The sequence below is a fragment of the Bombina bombina genome, chromosome 3 (assembly GCF_027579735.1).
Source record: "Bombina bombina isolate aBomBom1 chromosome 3, aBomBom1.pri, whole genome shotgun sequence".
NCBI lineage: Eukaryota > Metazoa > Chordata > Amphibia > Anura > Bombinatoridae > Bombina > Bombina bombina.
In genome coordinates, this window is record NC_069501.1 from 371,335,545 (window position 1) to 371,353,175 (window position 17,631).

The following is a 17,631-nucleotide window of genomic DNA, read 5'->3' on the forward strand; positions in this document are numbered from 1 at the left end:
ATTCCCTTGGGACAAGGTTAAGATTCCTAAGATTCTATCCTTCCTTCAAGAAGGATTGGAAAAAGGATTATCTGCAAGTTCCCTGAAGGGACAGATTTCTGCCTTGTCTGTGTTACTTCACAAAAAGCTGGCAGCTGTGCCAGATGTTCAAGCCTTTGTTCAGGCTCTGGTTAGAATCAAGCCTGTTTACAAACCTTTGACTCCTCCTTGGAGTCTCAACTTAGTTCTTTCAGTTCTTCAGGGGGTTCCGTTTGAACCCTTACATTCCGTTGATATTAAGTTATTATCTTGGAAAGTTTTGTTTTTGGTTGCAATTTCTTCTGCTAGAAGAGTTTCAGAATTATCTGCTCTGCAGTGTTCTCCTCCTTATCTGGTGTTCCATGCAGATAAGGTGGTTTTACGTACTAAACCTGGTTTTCTTCCAAAAGTTGTTTCTAACAAAAACATTAACCAGGAGATTATCGTACCTTCTCTGTGCCCGAAACCAGTTTCAAAGAAGGAACGTTTGTTGCACAATTTGGATGTTGTTCGCGCTCTAAAATTCTATTTAGACGCTACAAAGAATTTTAGACAAACATCTTCCTTGTTTGTTGTTTATTCCGGTAAAAGGAGAGGTCAAAAAGCAACTTCTACCTCTCTCTCTTTTTGGATTAAAAGCATCATCAGATTGGCTTACGAGACTGCCGGACGGCAGCCTCCCGAAAGAATCACAGCTCATTCCACTAGGGCTGTGGCTTCCACATGGGCCTTCAAGAACGAGGCTTCTGTTGATCAGATATGTAGGGCAGCGACTTGGTCTTCACTGCACACTTTTACCAAATTTTACAAGTTTGATACTTTTGCTTCTTCTGAGGCTATTTTTGGGAGAAAGGTTTTGCAAGCCGTGGTGCCTTCCATCTAGGTGACCTGATTTGCTCCCTCCCATCATCCGTGTCCTAAAGCTTTGGTATTGGTTCCCACAAGTAAGGATGACGCCGTGGACCGGACACACCTATGTTGGAGAAAACAGAATTTATGTTTACCTGATAAATTACTTTCTCCAACGGTGTGTCCGGTCCACGGCCCGCCCTGGTTTTTTAATCAGGTCTGATAATTTATTTTCTTTAACTACAGTCACCACGGTATCATATGGTTTCTCCTATGCAAATATTCCTCCTTAACGTCGGTCGAATGACTGGGGTAGGCGGAGCCTAGGAGGGATCATGTGACCAGCTTTGCTGGGCTCTTTGCCATTTCCTGTTGGGGAAGAGAATATCCCACAAGTAAGGATGACGCCGTGGACCGGACACACCGTTGGAGAAAGTAATTTATCAGGTAAACATAAATTCTGTTTTTGTCACATTCCCACGGCCCATTTGACCTAAAGGAGTGTATTTAATAGAGATGTGTATTCGGCTGCTTTAGATATTAGGCTCTTTTAAGAACCGAATATCCTCTTTTGCAAGTGAAACACACTAAGATCTGGATTTACAGATCTTAGTGTGCTTCACTTGCACAAGAGGATATTCAGCTCCAAAAAAGAGCTGAATACCGAAAGCAGCCTCCTACTTCCACATTCAACAGTCAATGAAACTCTCTAGTATTTACTTGTTTGCAAACAGCTGTTTTTGCCAATTGCCCATAACAAACATATTAGTTGTAGAAAGGATATGTAAACAAGAGACAATGGCACTGATTAATCTCCCAGTTGGGGGTAGGATATAGGTTTTTATATCTGAAATAGCTGGTTGTGCTCATGTAATCCCTCAGCCATAATTAGCATTTCAATACCTAACTATTAAGCTGTGTGTTTAGTCATAGATAACATTAACAGACTTTCTGAGCATGTCCTAGAGAACAACACATGATAGTTTTACATTTAATACACTGCAGTAGGTAAGTCATGTGGGACACATTAAGGGGCAACACATTTTATAGTACGATGTCCCTCCGATGGTGGGGAGGAGTAGGGGGGGCCCCAAGTGCCTGTGGGTCTTCTGCATAAGATTTTGAAGATATTGGGTTTATTTTCTCTTCTTTCTCTCACAATCTTTTTACCCCACCAGCACCAAGAGGCTGTGTACATTTTGCCCCCCCCCCCTTTTTTTCCTCTTTTCCGTTCTCTTGTTTTCCTTTTCCCTTTCTGCAACCTTCTTGATCTTGATTATTCTTATACCGGTAAGAAAGCACCAGTCATAGATGCTCATTTAACTTTAAAATATGTTCAATGTGAGAACATACTCTAACTAATGACTTATGGAACCATTATACTCAGTAATGCTCAATACAATAGCTTGCCAATTACATTATATCAACATTCTTGCAGCTTGAACTTCTTCCTATAGACCCTTTTTTGATTATTCATACCATTTGTTTTTTTATCTTCATATAACTCACCCTTAACCTCAAACTTTGTGGGATATATATTATATGTGATAGCCCGCTGCTAAGACGTGTTGAGAAATGTATTATTTCTGCACAAAAAGAACTATGTGTGTACAACATCGTGCCAAACTCCACATTTGTCTATTGTGTTACTTTCTAAAACGTTTCAAGGATTTGATTGCAGCACCCTTTGTAACATATGGCCTTGCATTTTTTTGCCTTTTTATTTGTATAAAAAAAAACACTTATTTGCCAAGAATAAAACGTGAATAGTTCAGGGAACAGTTCTTTTTCTGATTCCACTGCCTCGCTTCAGACTGTCACTTGTGCAACATCAAAAGCTTTTCAGTTCAGCCAGGTTTCAATGATTCATATTTCTTTAAAGAACTGTGTACATTTGTAACTTAAAAAAGTACAGAGTGTGCCTAAATACACAAACGTTCTTTGTAATAAAATAGTTGGCAGCATTGTAAATAATTATGAAAAGGAACATTTTGCAGTACCCCAGTATTCTGTCCATCCCTCACTCGATTTTCTTGAAGAACTATTAAGTACAATAGAATTGCATAGTCAACAAATACATAATAATACAATGATGCAGCACTTGCTCTGAATTTTAAATGAACAGTAGATTTTTTTTCAGTTATTATATAACAGCCATTAGCCAATCACAGACTAATATGTTTTTACTGTGAACTCTTGCACATGCTCAGTAGTAGCTGGTACCTCAGAAAGTGTGCATATAAAAAGACTGCTCACAGTTTGAATATGTAAGTAAATCGAAATTTTCTTAAAATTATATGCGCTATAGGAAACATGAAACATTAATTTTGACTTTAGTGTCCATTTAAGTGGACACGTTTGGTTCTCTTTTTGCGTCTGTACTTTTATAAAGTGATACAAGCTGTTTAATAGGCTAATGTAATTTTTATAAATTGAACGATTCTTTAGATCAGTGATTTGCAACCTTTTTTTTGCCTTGGCACACTTTTTTACATTAAAAAATCCTGTGGCACACCACCATCCCAAAATTTTACAAAATCACACATTGTAGCCTAATACAGGAAGGATATATATATATATATATATATATATATATACATACACACATATATATATACACACATATACACACACACTGTACTGTGCTGTCATGCCATGCCTCCTACAAACTATACATGACATATTGACATTCATTCACAAACACCCCCGCACTGTTGTCAGTCTGCCACGGCACACCTGAGGATCTCTCACGGCACACTAGTGTGCCACGGCACACTGGTTGAAAAACACTGCTTTAGATTATATATTCTTGTCTCTTCATGGTCTAATGAGCAGATAAGTTTTCAGGGAGTTTAGTTTTTCACCCAAAGAATATTTTAACACTAAAAAAGTGATGGCTTGTTTTGCCAGTTTACAAAGTAAAATTAGCCAACCTAGATATTGTCATTTAATATTAGTGCAGATCTCCCAGCTGTCCTGTTTTGCAGCATTTTCACGGTATGGGATTTCTGTCCCACTATACTCTCCTACTGTGTTTCTTAACCTATTCATGTCCTGGTTTCACGAATAAACTCAACCTGTAACTGCTTAGTACTTCTACCAAAACATCTAGTCACACCTCCAGACCAGGAAATTCCACCCCACGACAAACCACTCCCCTGTGCATACGCCCAGACACCATCTGAAACTCTTTTTCTGATTCTTCTGGTCCTGGCGATTTGCTAATGCCAAGAGGGAGCTCAGAGAATTGCAAGGTACAAGATCAGAGAGCTGAATGATAGACATTGAAGGTGCCGTTGGTAGATTTGACTAAAAAATAGAGAAGAGCCCTCGTTTTACTTAAATTATCACAAATTTAATTTACTTTTTTTTGTTTATTACTGGGACATAACTGGTGATTGCTAGTTACACACATATGCATTCTTGTTATTGGTTCACCAGATTTGTACAACTGGCTAGAGCATTTTCTGTTTTGCTCTTTTATGTCCCTTTAAGACAGATGATGTATTTTTCTCTATGAACATATCTGAATTATATACTTGATCTCACTAATCCTTTTCTTGTATTTTCAGGTATTCATAGGGAACGTCGACAGCAAAGGACAAGTCAAAAATACTTTTAACCCCCCAATATTTTCCCGTTTCTTAAAGATTGTTCCAAAAAGCTGGAATTACAGCATCACTATGCGATTAGAAGTCTTTGGTTGTGACATATAAATATACAGCGCTTCCAAATTTCTGTTGCAAAATGTAGTTAATATTTACTTAATAAAAGAGTATTTGTGATACAGCTGCTATTATTTCTTATCCGCTTTGTATTAAGCAAGATATGGTTATCTTATATTAGGTTTAATTTTAGGGTGTTATTTATACTACCACGGTTATTTTCCACCCAAATATTCCTTCTACCTCCTAAAAACCACATTACTTTATATTAATTCCCATGTGACTGGCTGTGAATGAATAATTATTATGTTTTCCTTTTACTTTAAGTTGTATGTATTTTGTATTAAAAAATAAAAATTACAACATGAGAAAATAAATTTTATTTAATAAAAGGAAATTTTTTATGTATCCTGGTTTTCATGTTCAAATTCTACTTATTTATTACAGGATATCATGATAACAAGATATTTATGTTCTAATGGTATAATGTTATAGTAGTTCCCACAAAGTAACGCCTAGATTTAGAGTTCTGCGTTAGCCGTCAAAACCAGCGTTAGGGGGTCCTAACGCTGTTTTTTACCGCCCGCTGGTATTTAGAGTCAGTCAGGAAAGGGTCTAACGCTCACTTTCCAGCCGCGACTTTTCCATACCGCAGATCCCCCTACGCCAATTGCGTATCCTATCTTTTCAATGGGATCTTTCTAACGCCGCTATTTAGAGTCTTGGCTGAAGTGAGCGTTAGAACTCTAACGACAAGACTCCAGCCGCAGAGAAAAGCCAGGAGTTAAGAGCTTTCTGTACTAACGCCGGTTCATAAAGCTCTTAACTACTGTGCTCTAAAGTACACTAACACCCATAAACTACCTATGTACCCCTAAACCGAGGCCCCCCCACATCGCCGCCACTCTATTACATTTTTTTAACCCCTAATCTGCCGACCGCACACCGCCACCACCTACATTATCCCTATGTACCCCTAATCTGCTGCCCCTAACACCGCCGACACCTACATAATATTTATTAACCCCTAATCTGACCCCCCCAACGTCACAGCTACCTACCTACAATTATTAACCCCTAATCTGCCGACCGGACCTCACCGCTACTATAATAAATGTATTAACCCCTAAAGCTAAATCTAACCCTAACACCCCCCTAAGTTAAATATAATTTTTATCTAACGAAATAAAATAAATCTTATTAAATAAATTAATCCTATTTAAAGCTAAATACTTACCTGTAAAATAAACCCTAATATAGCTACAATATAAATAATAATTATATTGTAGCTTATTTAGGATTAATATTTATTTTACAGGCAACTTTGCATTTATTTTAACTAGGTACAATAGCTATTAAATAGTTATTAACTATTTAATAACTACCTAGCTAAAAGAAATACAAAATTACCAGTAAAATAAATCCTAACCTAAGTTACAATTAAACCTAACACTACACTATCATTAAATAAATTAAATACAAATACCTACAAATAAATACAAATAAATACACTAACTAAAGTACAAAAAATAAAAAAAGAACTAAGTTACAAAAAATAAAAAATTTTTTACAAACATAAAAATATTACAATTTTAAGCTAATTACAGCTACTCTAAGCCCCCTAATAAAATAACAAAGCCCCCCAAAATAAAAAAAATGCCCTACCCTATTCTAAAATAAAAATTGTAAAGCTCTTTTACCTTACCAGCCCTTAAAAGGGCCTTTTGCGGGGCATGCCCCAAAAAATTCTGCTCTTTTGCCTGTAAAAAAAAACATACAATACCCCCCCAACATTACAACCCACCACCCACATACCCCTACTCTAACCCAAACCCCCCTTAAATAAACCTAACACTACCCCCCTGAAGATCTTCCTACCTTGAGTCGTCTTCACTCAGCCGAGCCGAATTCTTCATCCAATCCGGGCGATGTCACTCTTCATCCAAGCGGGGGCTGAAGAGGTCCATCATCCGGCTGAAGTCTTCATCCAAGCGGGGGCTGAAGAGGTCCATCATCCGGCTGAAGTCTTCATCCAAGCGGGGGCTAAAGAGGTCCATCATCCGGCTGAAGTCTTCTATCAAGCGGCATCTTCAATCTTCTTTCTTCCGGCTCCATCTTCATCCCACCGACGCGGAACATCCTTCCTCCATGACGAACTCCCGATGAATGAAGGTTCCTTTAAGGGACGTCATCCAAGATGGCGTCCCTCGAATTCCGATTGGCTGATAGGATTCTATCAGCCATTCAGAATTAAGGTAGGAATAATCTGATTGGCTGATGGAATCAGCCAATCAGATTCAAGTTCAATCCGATTGGCTGATCCAATCAGCCAATCAGATTGAGCTTGCATTCTATTGGCTGTTCCGATCAGCCAATAGAATGCAAGCTCAATCTGATTGGCTGATCCAATCAGCCAATCGGATTGAACTTGAATCTGATTGGCTGATTCAATCAGCCAATCAGAATTTTCCTACCTTAATTCCGATTGACTGATAGAATCCTATCAGCCAATTGGAATTCGAGGGACACCATCTTGGATGACGTCCCTTAAAGGAACCTTCATTCGTCAGGAGTTCGTCGTGGAGGAAGGATGTTCCGCGTCGGCGGGATGAAGATGGAGCCGGAAGAAAGAAGGTTGAAGATGCCGCTTGATAGAAGACTTCAGCCGGATGATGGACCTCTTCAGCCCCCGCTTGGATGAAGACTTCAGCCGGATGATGGACCTCTTCAGCCCCCGCTTGGATGAAGACTTCAGCCGGATGATGGACCTCTTCAGCCCCCGCCTGGAAGAAGACATCGCCCGGATTGGATGAAGAATTCGGCTCGGCTGAGTGAAGACAACTCAAGGTAGGAAGATCTTCAGGGGGGTAGTGTTAGGTTTATTTAAGGGGGGTTTGGGTTAGATTAGGGGTATGTGGGTGGTGGGTTGTAATGTTGGGGGGGGTATTGTATGTTTTTTTTTACAGGCAAAAGAGCAGAATTCTTTGGGGCATGCCCCGCAAAAAAGGCCCTTTTAAGGGCTGGTAAGGTAAAAGAGCTTTACAATTTTTATTTTAGAATAGGGTAGGGAATTTTATTATTTTGGGGGGCTTTGTTATTTTTTTAGGGGGCTTAGAGTAGGTGTAATTAGTTTAAAATTCTTGTAATCTTTTTTTATTTTTTGTAATTTAGTGTTTGTTTGTTTTTGTAATTTAGTGTTTGGTTTTTTTTGTAATTTAGTTTAGTTGATATAATTGTAGGTAATTGTAGGTAGTTTATTTAATTAATTTATTGATAGTGTAGTGTTAGGTTTAATTGTAACTTAGGTTATGATTTATTTTACAGGTAATTTTGTAATTATTTTAACTAGGTAGCTATTAAATAGTTATTAACTATTTAATAGCTATTGTACCTGGTTAAAATAAATAAAAAGTTGCCTGTAAAATAAATATTAATCCTAAAATAGCTACAATATAATTATTATTTATATTGTAGCTATATTAGGGTTTATTTTACAGGTAAGTATTTAGCTTTAAATAGGAATAATTTATTTAATAAGATTTATTTTATTTCGTTAGATAAAAATTATATTTAACTTAGGGGGGTGTTAGGGTTAGACTTAGCTTTAGGGGTTAATACATTTATTATAGTAGCGGTGAGGTCCAGTCGGCAGATTAGGGGTTAATAATTGTAGGTAGGTAGCGGCGACGTTGGGGGGGGTCAGATTAGGGGGTAATAAATATAATATAGGGGTCAGCAGGGGTTAGGGCCAGCAGATTAGGGGTTTATAGGGATAACGTAGGGTGCGGTGGTGTACGGAGCGGCAGATTAGGGGTTAAAAATAATATGCAGGGGTCAGCGATAGCGGGGTCGGCAGATTAGGGTTTAATAAGTGTAAGGTTAGGGGTGTTTAGACTCGGGGTACATGTTAGGGTGTTAGGTGCAGACTTAGGAATAGGAAACAATGGGGCTGCGTTAGGAGCTGAACGCTGCTTTTTTGCAGGTGTTAGGTTTTTTTTCAGCTCAAACGGCCCCATTGTTTCCTATGGGGGAATCGTGAACGAGCAAGTTTTTGAAGCTGGCCGCGTCCGTAAGCACCGCTGGTATTGAGAGTTGCAGTGGCGGTAAATTATGCTCTACGCTCCCTTTTTGGAGCCTAACGCAGCCCCTCTGTGAACTCTAAATACCAGCGGTATTTAAAAGGTGCGGGGGAAAAAATACATGCATAGCTAATGCACCCCTTTGGCCGCAGAACTCTAAATCTAGCCGTAAGAAAGTATTAATCTTCTCATGAAAATAAGACAGTTAGTAGCTTAAAGGGACATGAAATGAAAACATTTTCTTTCATTACTTAAATAGATCATACTGTTTTAAACAGCTTTCCAATTCTCTTCTGTTGTCAAACTTGCTTCTTTCCTTTGGTATCCATTGTTGAAAGAACAGCAATACACTACTGGGAGCTAGATGACCACATGGGGCGAGGCAATGACAAGAGGCATATATGTGCAGCCACGAGTCAGCCGCTAGCTCCCAGTAGTGCATTGCTGCTCCTGAGCCTAACTAGGTATGCAGTTCAACAAAGGAGAATAAAGAAATTAAGATCATAGAAGTAACATTACAAAATTGTATAAAAATTGCATGCTCTATCTGAACCATGAAACTTTAGCATTAGCAGAAAGTCGGCCCTGAAGGCATCACAAAGCTTAGATGAAGGGGCCTTTGACCTCAGGAGGAAGTAGGACGTCGGTGGGTGGAGCTTCAGACGGGGTTATAAAAAGGGGTGGTCCTGGGTGTTTGGCGACAATTTGTTCTGACAGAAGCAGACAGCGGTGGCTGAGTGCGGATTTACTATGTATATGGAGTAGATATTGTGCAGGATTTGTAATGCAGCCATGGAGAGGGGTTATGACTGGAGGTGCTGTTCCTGTGGAGTCTCCTCCATCTTCTAGACAGAGACCTGCACGGCGCTCCCGCACTCCTGAGATCCTCAGCTTTGAAGTCTGTGGTTCTGGTTGCCGGAGAAGTCCCAGCATGGAGGTGAGACGGCCAGCGAGTTGGGCTTTAGAGGGAGACATTGCCGTGATGGAGGACTCAGTACATGCTGTTCCTGGTGCTTCAGGTGACATTAGAGTCGTGGTAGAAGAGGAGGTGGTAATATCAGGTCAGCAAGTGGAGGTTTCAGTCAGACAGGACCTGTTTCACGGCCCCTTTGGGCCTGAGGGTTGGTTTTCTTTTTCGTTGGGGGAAGATATTTTAACTACTAGGTAGGATGTTCATCATATTGATTCAGAGGTTTGTGATTCACAGGTTGCTGCTTTTGATGGGGTTTTTAACATGCAGCAGGGTACTGTGCAAGGGGGGTCTCAATTGCAGGTAGGGTTATGCATGTTAGAACTGGGAGCATGGTTGTGCCTTGTAGGTAGCAAGAAAAAAAAAGGCAAGGTCTCAGCCAGGTCCTCTGGGGTTGCTCAGCGGTTAGTTAGGCATGTTAAAAAAAGGGAAAGGGCCTGTTTCAATTACTCATGCTGGCCATAGTTCTAGAGCAGTATTGAGTAAGAAGAAACAAGGGAGAGTGTTTTTTGCTGAAGATTTGAATTCGCAATTTATAGACCGCTTTTCTGGCTCTTCTGAGGAGGAGGTGGTACCACCTTCACCATGTGTAGAATCTGGGCCTTTAGATTTAAGAGGAAAAGGTAAAGCTCTGCTTAGAATGGGTCAAGATCAAGGTGAAGTCAGTCCTTGTGGGTCAAGGTATGCCTGTCAAGGATGTTGTTCATAATGTTGACCCTTCTGATTTATTTCCTGCAGAGGTCTGTGGTGGTGAGGAGGATTATTTTCACCTCCCAGAGCCGTGGACAGATAGCTTGGACCCGGATGGCATGCATAAGTGGTGGAGTCTTCTACGACCATTGGTGTTCCTGTCGTTAGGCATCGTGAAAGCCAGGTGGGGGCTTTTCTCGGGGCAGACGCATTGGGGCATTATTATACTGCTTGTGCACCTGGTACGGTGAGGAATGTAGCAACTGGGGGCCCAAGGAGGTTTGGAGTGGGCCAGTCCAGGGCAGTGGTTCATCAGGCCAGAGGTAGAGAGAAAAGGGGTAGGGCACAAGAGTCAGGGGGAATGCAGGGCAAGCGAACTAGGGTTGCCCAGCAGGATTGTTACACAGCCTACTAGTATGACATCAATCTCTATGTTGCAGGTGCAACAAGGGTTGCTGAGTCCACGGCTGGAGCTGTAGTGCTCATCCAGAGGGGTATTCAATCAGCGCCGTGTTTTGAGGAGTTAAGAGGGGTGGCACAGTCAAGTGCATCACAGGCTGTGTCGTCAACTTTTATTGAAGGGACAGCGCCCAGGGAGCCAGTTATTCAGCCAAGCGTTGCTTATGCGGCAGAGGTGGCAGGTAAGCAAGGGGCTGGGTTATTGCAGAAAGTTAGTGATAGTGGTGTGCATGAGGTGGATAGAGACTATAGAGACTCTTAGAGACTTGGTGGCACGACTGGAGTCATCAGTATTGCCGCCAGATGGTAGAACATGGGTTTCTCCCTCCAATTTGGTTTCAGGTGGAGCAACATCTATTACTAACCAGACACAATGTGGGCCTGAGCCTGGGATGGTGTTGGGAGGGAATACTCCCCTCGTGCAAACGGCTTTAGGGTCTGCTGTTTCAGTGAGTGCTGTGGGCGGTTCAGAGATTAAGGTTGCTGATACAGCCATGTCACAATCTTGTTTATGCTCTATTGGTCCTTTGGGTCTGCATTTGTCTAAGGAGACAAAGGAAAAAATATGGAAAAGAGAGTATATAGAGCTCTTCTCATTGCTGCCTCTAGAACAATCTTTGAGATACCTGAGGACTCTAAGAAAGAATCGGGAAAAAAGGAGGAGAAGGATAAAAAGAAGAGGTACAGTAAGTTACCTAAAACATTCACCAATTGGTTCCAGGCATTCGTCATATATGCCAGTGTTATGGCTGAAAAGTTTCCTGAGCAAGGCACTATGCTTTTTTGTTATTGTGATGAAATTGCGGCTGCTCAGAGGACTTATGGTGGATTAGCCTGGTGGATGTATGATGAACACTTTCGTCAATCTTTAGTTGTAAAACCTGAAATGCGCTGGGATGACCGGGAAATGGGGCTCTGGCTAAAGATAATGATGTGATTTAGAGCCTCCCAGCCCTTTCGTGCTGGAGTCGGCGGATCTGCAGCTGCAGGTTCGTCGTCGCCCCTTAAAAAAGGTCTGTGCTTTGCCTTCAATGAAGGGCAATGTAAATGGGGGGCTGGATGCAAATTTAAGCATGAATGTTCTGGGTGTGGGGGGTCTTGCCCTTCACCAGATGTTTTAAGAAAGGAAAAGGCCCCAGTGCAGCAAATTTTCCTGAAAAAGGGAGCATCGCCAGTAAAAGTAAAAAAGGATGGAACACTGACTAAGCCTTTACACTAAGAAGCTTGGGCGAAGGGAGCAGGCTGCTTTGCTACTACATGGGTTTTCTTTTGGGTTTGTGATTCCATCTGAAGGGGGCAAAGTTTGTTTTCCTGGTAATTTTAAATCTGCCAGGGAGTTCCCACATGTGGTGCGGGAAAAACTTGGGAAGGAAATCAAACTTGGCCGTATGGCTGGTCCTTTTCCTTCTTTTCCTGATTTCTCCTTTGGGTATGGTACCCAAGCGAGACCCGGGGAAATTTTAGCTTAATCCATCATTTATCTTACCCAAAAGGGGGCTCCGTTAATGATGGAATTTCTTGTGAATTGTCCACTGTAAAGTATGCATCCTTTGCCCAGGCTGTGGATTTGGTTCGATATGTGGGGGGTGCCGGGCTGCAATAGCCAAGATTGATATTGAGGCTGCATTCTGGTTACTTCCAGTGCATCTGTCGTCTCATAGGCTGTTAGGTTGTTTTTTTGAAGGAAATTTTTACATTGATCTTTGTCTACCCATGGGCTGCTCAATATCGTGTTCCCTGTTTGAGTGTTTCAGCTCATTTTTAGAATGGGTAGTGTGTGAGCTTTCTGGTTTCTTTTCTGTCGTCCACTATTTAGTTGATTTTGTATTTGTTGGTTCATCTGGATCTTCAGCTTGTGTTTGTTTGAGGGATGCATTTTTATGGATGGCAGATGATTATGGCGTGCCCATTGCCGTAGAAAAATCAGAGGGCCCAACAATTGAGGGCCTCAATTTTCTTAGTATCACCATCGACTCAGAGAAGATGGAGTGCCAAAAAATGTGGGATCTTTCAGGTGTGATTCAGAGGTTTCTATCAGTGGAAAAGGTGACTGAGGGATTTACAATCCCTCTTGGGCAAACTGAATATCGCTTGTCAAATCATTCCCATTGGGAGAATATTTTTGAGACGACTATCCCTGGCGACTGCCAAAGTGAAGGAGCTGCATCATTCTGTTCTGCTTTCAGTTGAACACAAGAAGGATTTGCGTGTATGGTTGGCCTTTTTTATTTTAATGGGGCAGCACTTTTGCATTCACCTAGATTGTCTAACGAAGAACTTGGGCTAGTGACCGATGCGGCCGGGGGTGTTGGTTTTGGAGCCTTTTTTATCGGTCAGTGGTGTGTAGCAAAGTGGCCGTCCAAATGGGTCTGTTCAGAGATGGTTACAATTTTGTTTTTTCTAGAACTTTTTCCCATCATTGTAGCTATTTTTGTGTGGGAAGAGGCATTCCGGTACAGTTCGGTATTGTTCCATATGAACAATACAGGGGTGGTGGCAGCCATTAATTCTTTGTCTTCCTCTTCTCCTCCAGTCATTTGCTTGCTAAGGGTGTTGGTGTTGCAGTGCCTGAGATTGAATGTGTTAATGAGGGCAAAGCATATTCCTGTGGCCAACAACTTAATTGCGGATGCTCTCTCTCGTTTCCAGTGTCAGCGGTTTCGGGAGTTGGCTCCTCAAGCATACAAAGATGGAAGGGAATGCCCATAGGAACTGTAGAGTCTTGGTAGAGGAGACTTGCCAATCTGGTGAGGATGTCATTGCCTCCATCTTCTTGGGCTTCTTATGCCAAAGTCTGGGAAGAGTGGCAGTGTTTATTGAAGGATGAAGGCATCCAAGAGGGTTGTGATGAGAGAATTGAAGTACTGCTTAAGTGGATATGGAAATGGAAAGGGGTGGGCTTGTCCAATTCTGTGATTGACAAGCGTTTGGCAGCTTTGTCTTTTCTTTTTAAGTTGATTGGCGTTAAAGACATAACAAAGCTCTTTTGAATTCAGCAAATCGTTAAAGGCCTCAAGAGAGGTAGGGCTATTAAAGATCTTTGTAGGCTTATTTCATTCTCTTTACTTGAGAATATATTGGGGGGTACTACCAAAAGTTTGTTTGACGGATTATGAGGTGGTCCTATTTCGGGCTGCTTTCTTGTTATCCTTTTTTGGGGCTTTTTGTATTTCAGAGTTCTTCAGTGGGAATAGATGGGCTCATGGGGGTTTGAGTTTGCTGGACGTGGGGCTTATGGGCACTAGTGTCCATATTTTTAAGAAAATGTCAAACGGATCAGGAAGGAAAAGGTCATTCGATTATGCTATTTCCCACAGGGACTAAAGTTTGCCCTTGGCATGTGGTTCGCAAGTATTTGGAATGGAGGCCTCCTGTTGAGGGCTCTTTCCTGATCCACAGGGATGAATGGTAGTGCTTTGTCGCGCTTTCAGTTCAGAGCAGTGCTGGGTAAAGCACTGATTAAATTGGGTTTGCGGCCTGAGGACTTTGGGTCGCATTCCTTCAGAATTGGGCAGCCACGGAAGCATCTGATTTGGTGCTCATTGAGAATATGGTGAAGCATGTGGGGAGATGGGGCTCTAAATGTTATTGATCTTATATACGGCCGGAGTTAAGGGTGGAAACTGTTTAGCTTTATTTTATAATGTTGTTTTTCTTCTCTTTTAATTCCAGATCCTGTTCGGGTATGGTTGGTGGGTCATTCTTTTATTTACTGGGCTCAGAGAGTAGCAGCAGAGAAAGAGGTTGGTCTGCAGTTTGGTTTATCTAGAAGAAAAGCTGAGTTCAGATGATTTGGAGTATGGGGCCTTCAATGGGTTTACCTTTAATGGTGGATTATGCTAAACGTTTTCCCCCTCCGCATGTGTTACTGGTTCATGCTGAGGGTAACAATTTAGGTTATCTGCCTCGAAGGGAACTCGTGAAATTGATAAAGAGAGATTTGGCTAGATTAGTTGTTCTTTTCCCTGGGATGGTAATTGTCTGGTCTGATATGCTTCCTAGGTTGGTCTGGTGTGCAGCATGGGATCATTGCAAATTGGAAAAAAGTAGAAAGAAAGTGAACAAATTGGTCACATCTTTTGTTAGAAGAATTCAGGGAGAGGTTTTGCACCATCCCGATCTAGAGGATATAGAGCTTGGGGAATTCTACCTACAAGATGCATCTCAACGATTATGGTGTCAGACTTTTCCTATTGGAGATTAAAAAAGCGTTATTGCCCACTAGAAATTAGGATATTGAGGAGTTCTGGGGGAGGAGCCAGACAGCAAGTCATGCTGTGCAGCTGACTCGTGATTGACCCATCCTTGCTCCTTTGGCGGAGAGGGCTAATTCTCACACCAGGAAGCCTGTGTGACTCAGGCACACAAGGCTTTAACCCAAGAGCTACCCTGTTTTCACAGAAGCGATAGTATATCACGCTACAGCGATGGCAGGAGTCCCGTCAGCTCTAACTTGGAGGCCGCCTGACAGCCAACCAACTCGCCTGTAGAGACATAGCCACTACCACCAGTGCTGCAAGAGGGGGACCACCGGAGAGGGCGACCAAGCTGCGTAAAGTTTGGAGATGAGCCGCTGTGGCCTGCCGTGGCAACAATTTCACACTCAGACCTCTACCCCTCCCACCAGTGCTGCGTGAGGGGGATTTACATTGCACTCCCATTGGGGAGGCCAAACTGGGCAGGCATCAACTGGAGGAGAATCCAGATCCTTGCTGCTTTAAGATTCGCTGTTTTAAGAGGTGGTAAGCTGGTGGCAGGTCACTCTCCAGCATTTGTTCTCTGCAAATTTTTGCAAGGAAAAGGCTAACTGTTTTCTTTGTTATTTCACATATTCTATGCCATATCGTAACAAGGAGGCATAGCTAAACCTCTCTTTTCCCTGTTTACACTCTGGGATATTTAGAACATAATTACTGTCTGCATTTATCGATGTGCTGAGGATATGATCCACAATATCGGATCATGTCCGCTCGCACAATAATAAATAGGCCCCAATAACTTCATTTGAATTCTCTTCTCCTGCTTCAGTGTCTGGAACATTGTCCGGTGTCCTTGATCTCTTTAATATTAACTAAAGGCACAATAGATCCCCTGAATTACGATTTAACTGTTTCGGACAGTTATAAGCCAATTCACTGGTTAATCTTAGAGATATTCCTTAAGTTTAGTTCCCTTGCTATTCGCTAGTTTCTTTATTTCTTCTCTATTTTTACAGAAAAATAACCACTATATTTTTGAGATCCTACATTTTGGACTATAGACTCCAAGAATCTGGGGGGGTTCGCCATCATTGGTCTTCAATTCACCTTGTCACAACCTTAATGAATTATCACTAATTCCTTCACTTCTCCCACTATTCACCTCACCTTTTTTTTTATTTTCTCCTTTCACACTCCACCATCGATTGTTGGTCTGAATTTTTCTTTTAGACACTTTATCACTGTATATGGATAAATTCCTCAGTTCATCAGCTCAAAGTAACACTATCACTCCAGTCATGGCAAATAAACAGAGAGAGAAGAAATAAAAATTCTATAGAAACATTAGTCAAAATGCACGCCAAAGCGGGTCACATTAGTAAACACAACAGCTCTCAAGATAATCAAATGTTAGTTGATAGAATCATGGGAGCACTAACCCCTAAGTTCGATATACTTAAAACAGAAATCAAGCAAGATATTTCCTCTCTAACAAAGGAAGTTAGGCAGTTTGGCACAAGAATTCAGGAAGCAGAGCAAAGAATTTCAGACCTGGAGGACATGATAGTTTCTCAAGTCGCCAAAATAGAAAGTAATTACACTACCATTACTAAATTACAAAACAGAATTAAACAGCTTGAGAATAGGTCGAGAAGGAACAACATGAGGGTTATCGGGGTTCCAGAAAGTATAATGTCTGAAGACCTGACAAAGTTTATCACTCACACACTCTTACAATCACTGAAGATTCCCCCATCATCTTAACCAATTATAGTGGAGAGGGTGCACAGACTCGGGAAACTGTCTGCCAATCCCAGAGGATTTACTAAACCAAGACCAATAATAGCTAAATTCCTGAATTTTCAGGACAAAGTAATGTTCGTGCAATATTTCCGAGAAAATCAACCAATTTTTGTAAACTAATCCAAAATGTTATTGTTTCAAGACTTTTCTTTTGAAACGTCGATGAAAAGGCGAGAGTTATCCCCAGTCTGTGGAAAAATGTTAAAAGCAGGCCTTCCGACCACAGTAATCTATCCCGCCAGATTAAGAGTTGTGACAGAAGGCTGAGAAATTATTTGCCGATAAATGTCAAAACCAAACTTGAATATGTTTCTCACCTTGCCACTGTATTTGTTGGGTGACCTCCAATTGGGGTTATCTAAGGTATGCATACATATTTTAAATTATGGACCCTCCTTCCAAAAAAAAAAAATTCTTTTTTTTTTCCGTATCTTTTGCTAGTTTTATTAAAACTTGTGTAAATATTGGTGAATATAGATTGCATTAATCTCACGTCTTGGAACATCGGTAGCATTACTTCACCGATTAAACGTAAAATTATTATCTCACACCTCAAAAAATAAAAAAACAATATTGCATTTTTACAGGAAACACACCTAAATTTAGCAGAAGTTGTTAAGCTAAGATCGTCCTGGGTAGGAGAAGTCTTTGCGATCCCAAGCTTAGCAAGGAAAAGAGGTCTGGCAATCTTATTAGGAAAAAACTTGAGGTACAAGATTTTAGCACAATTATCAGACCCAGATAGTAGATTTTTAATCTTAAAATGTAAAATAGCAAACTCTCTCTATACATTATGTAATGTGTATGGTCCAAATAATTTTAATTCAAATTCCTGGGTCCCTCTCCAGTCAAAGATCTTGCAAAATATGGAAGAACATCTCATACTAGCAGGTGATTTT

General features: G+C 41.1%; 1 protein-coding gene across 1 annotated transcript in view; it reads left to right on the forward strand.

Moving 5' to 3' along the window:
• Positions 1-4,940, forward strand: part of F5 (coagulation factor V) — a 423,639-nt gene extending 418,699 nt beyond the window's left edge. The window contains exon 26 of the mRNA XM_053706505.1: positions 4,440-4,940. Within this exon, the coding sequence (XP_053562480.1) occupies positions 4,440-4,583 (144 nt within the window). The 3' untranslated portion in view covers positions 4,584-4,940. The remainder of the gene's footprint in view (positions 1-4,439) is intronic.
• Positions 4,941-17,631: the final 12,691 nt, after the last annotated feature.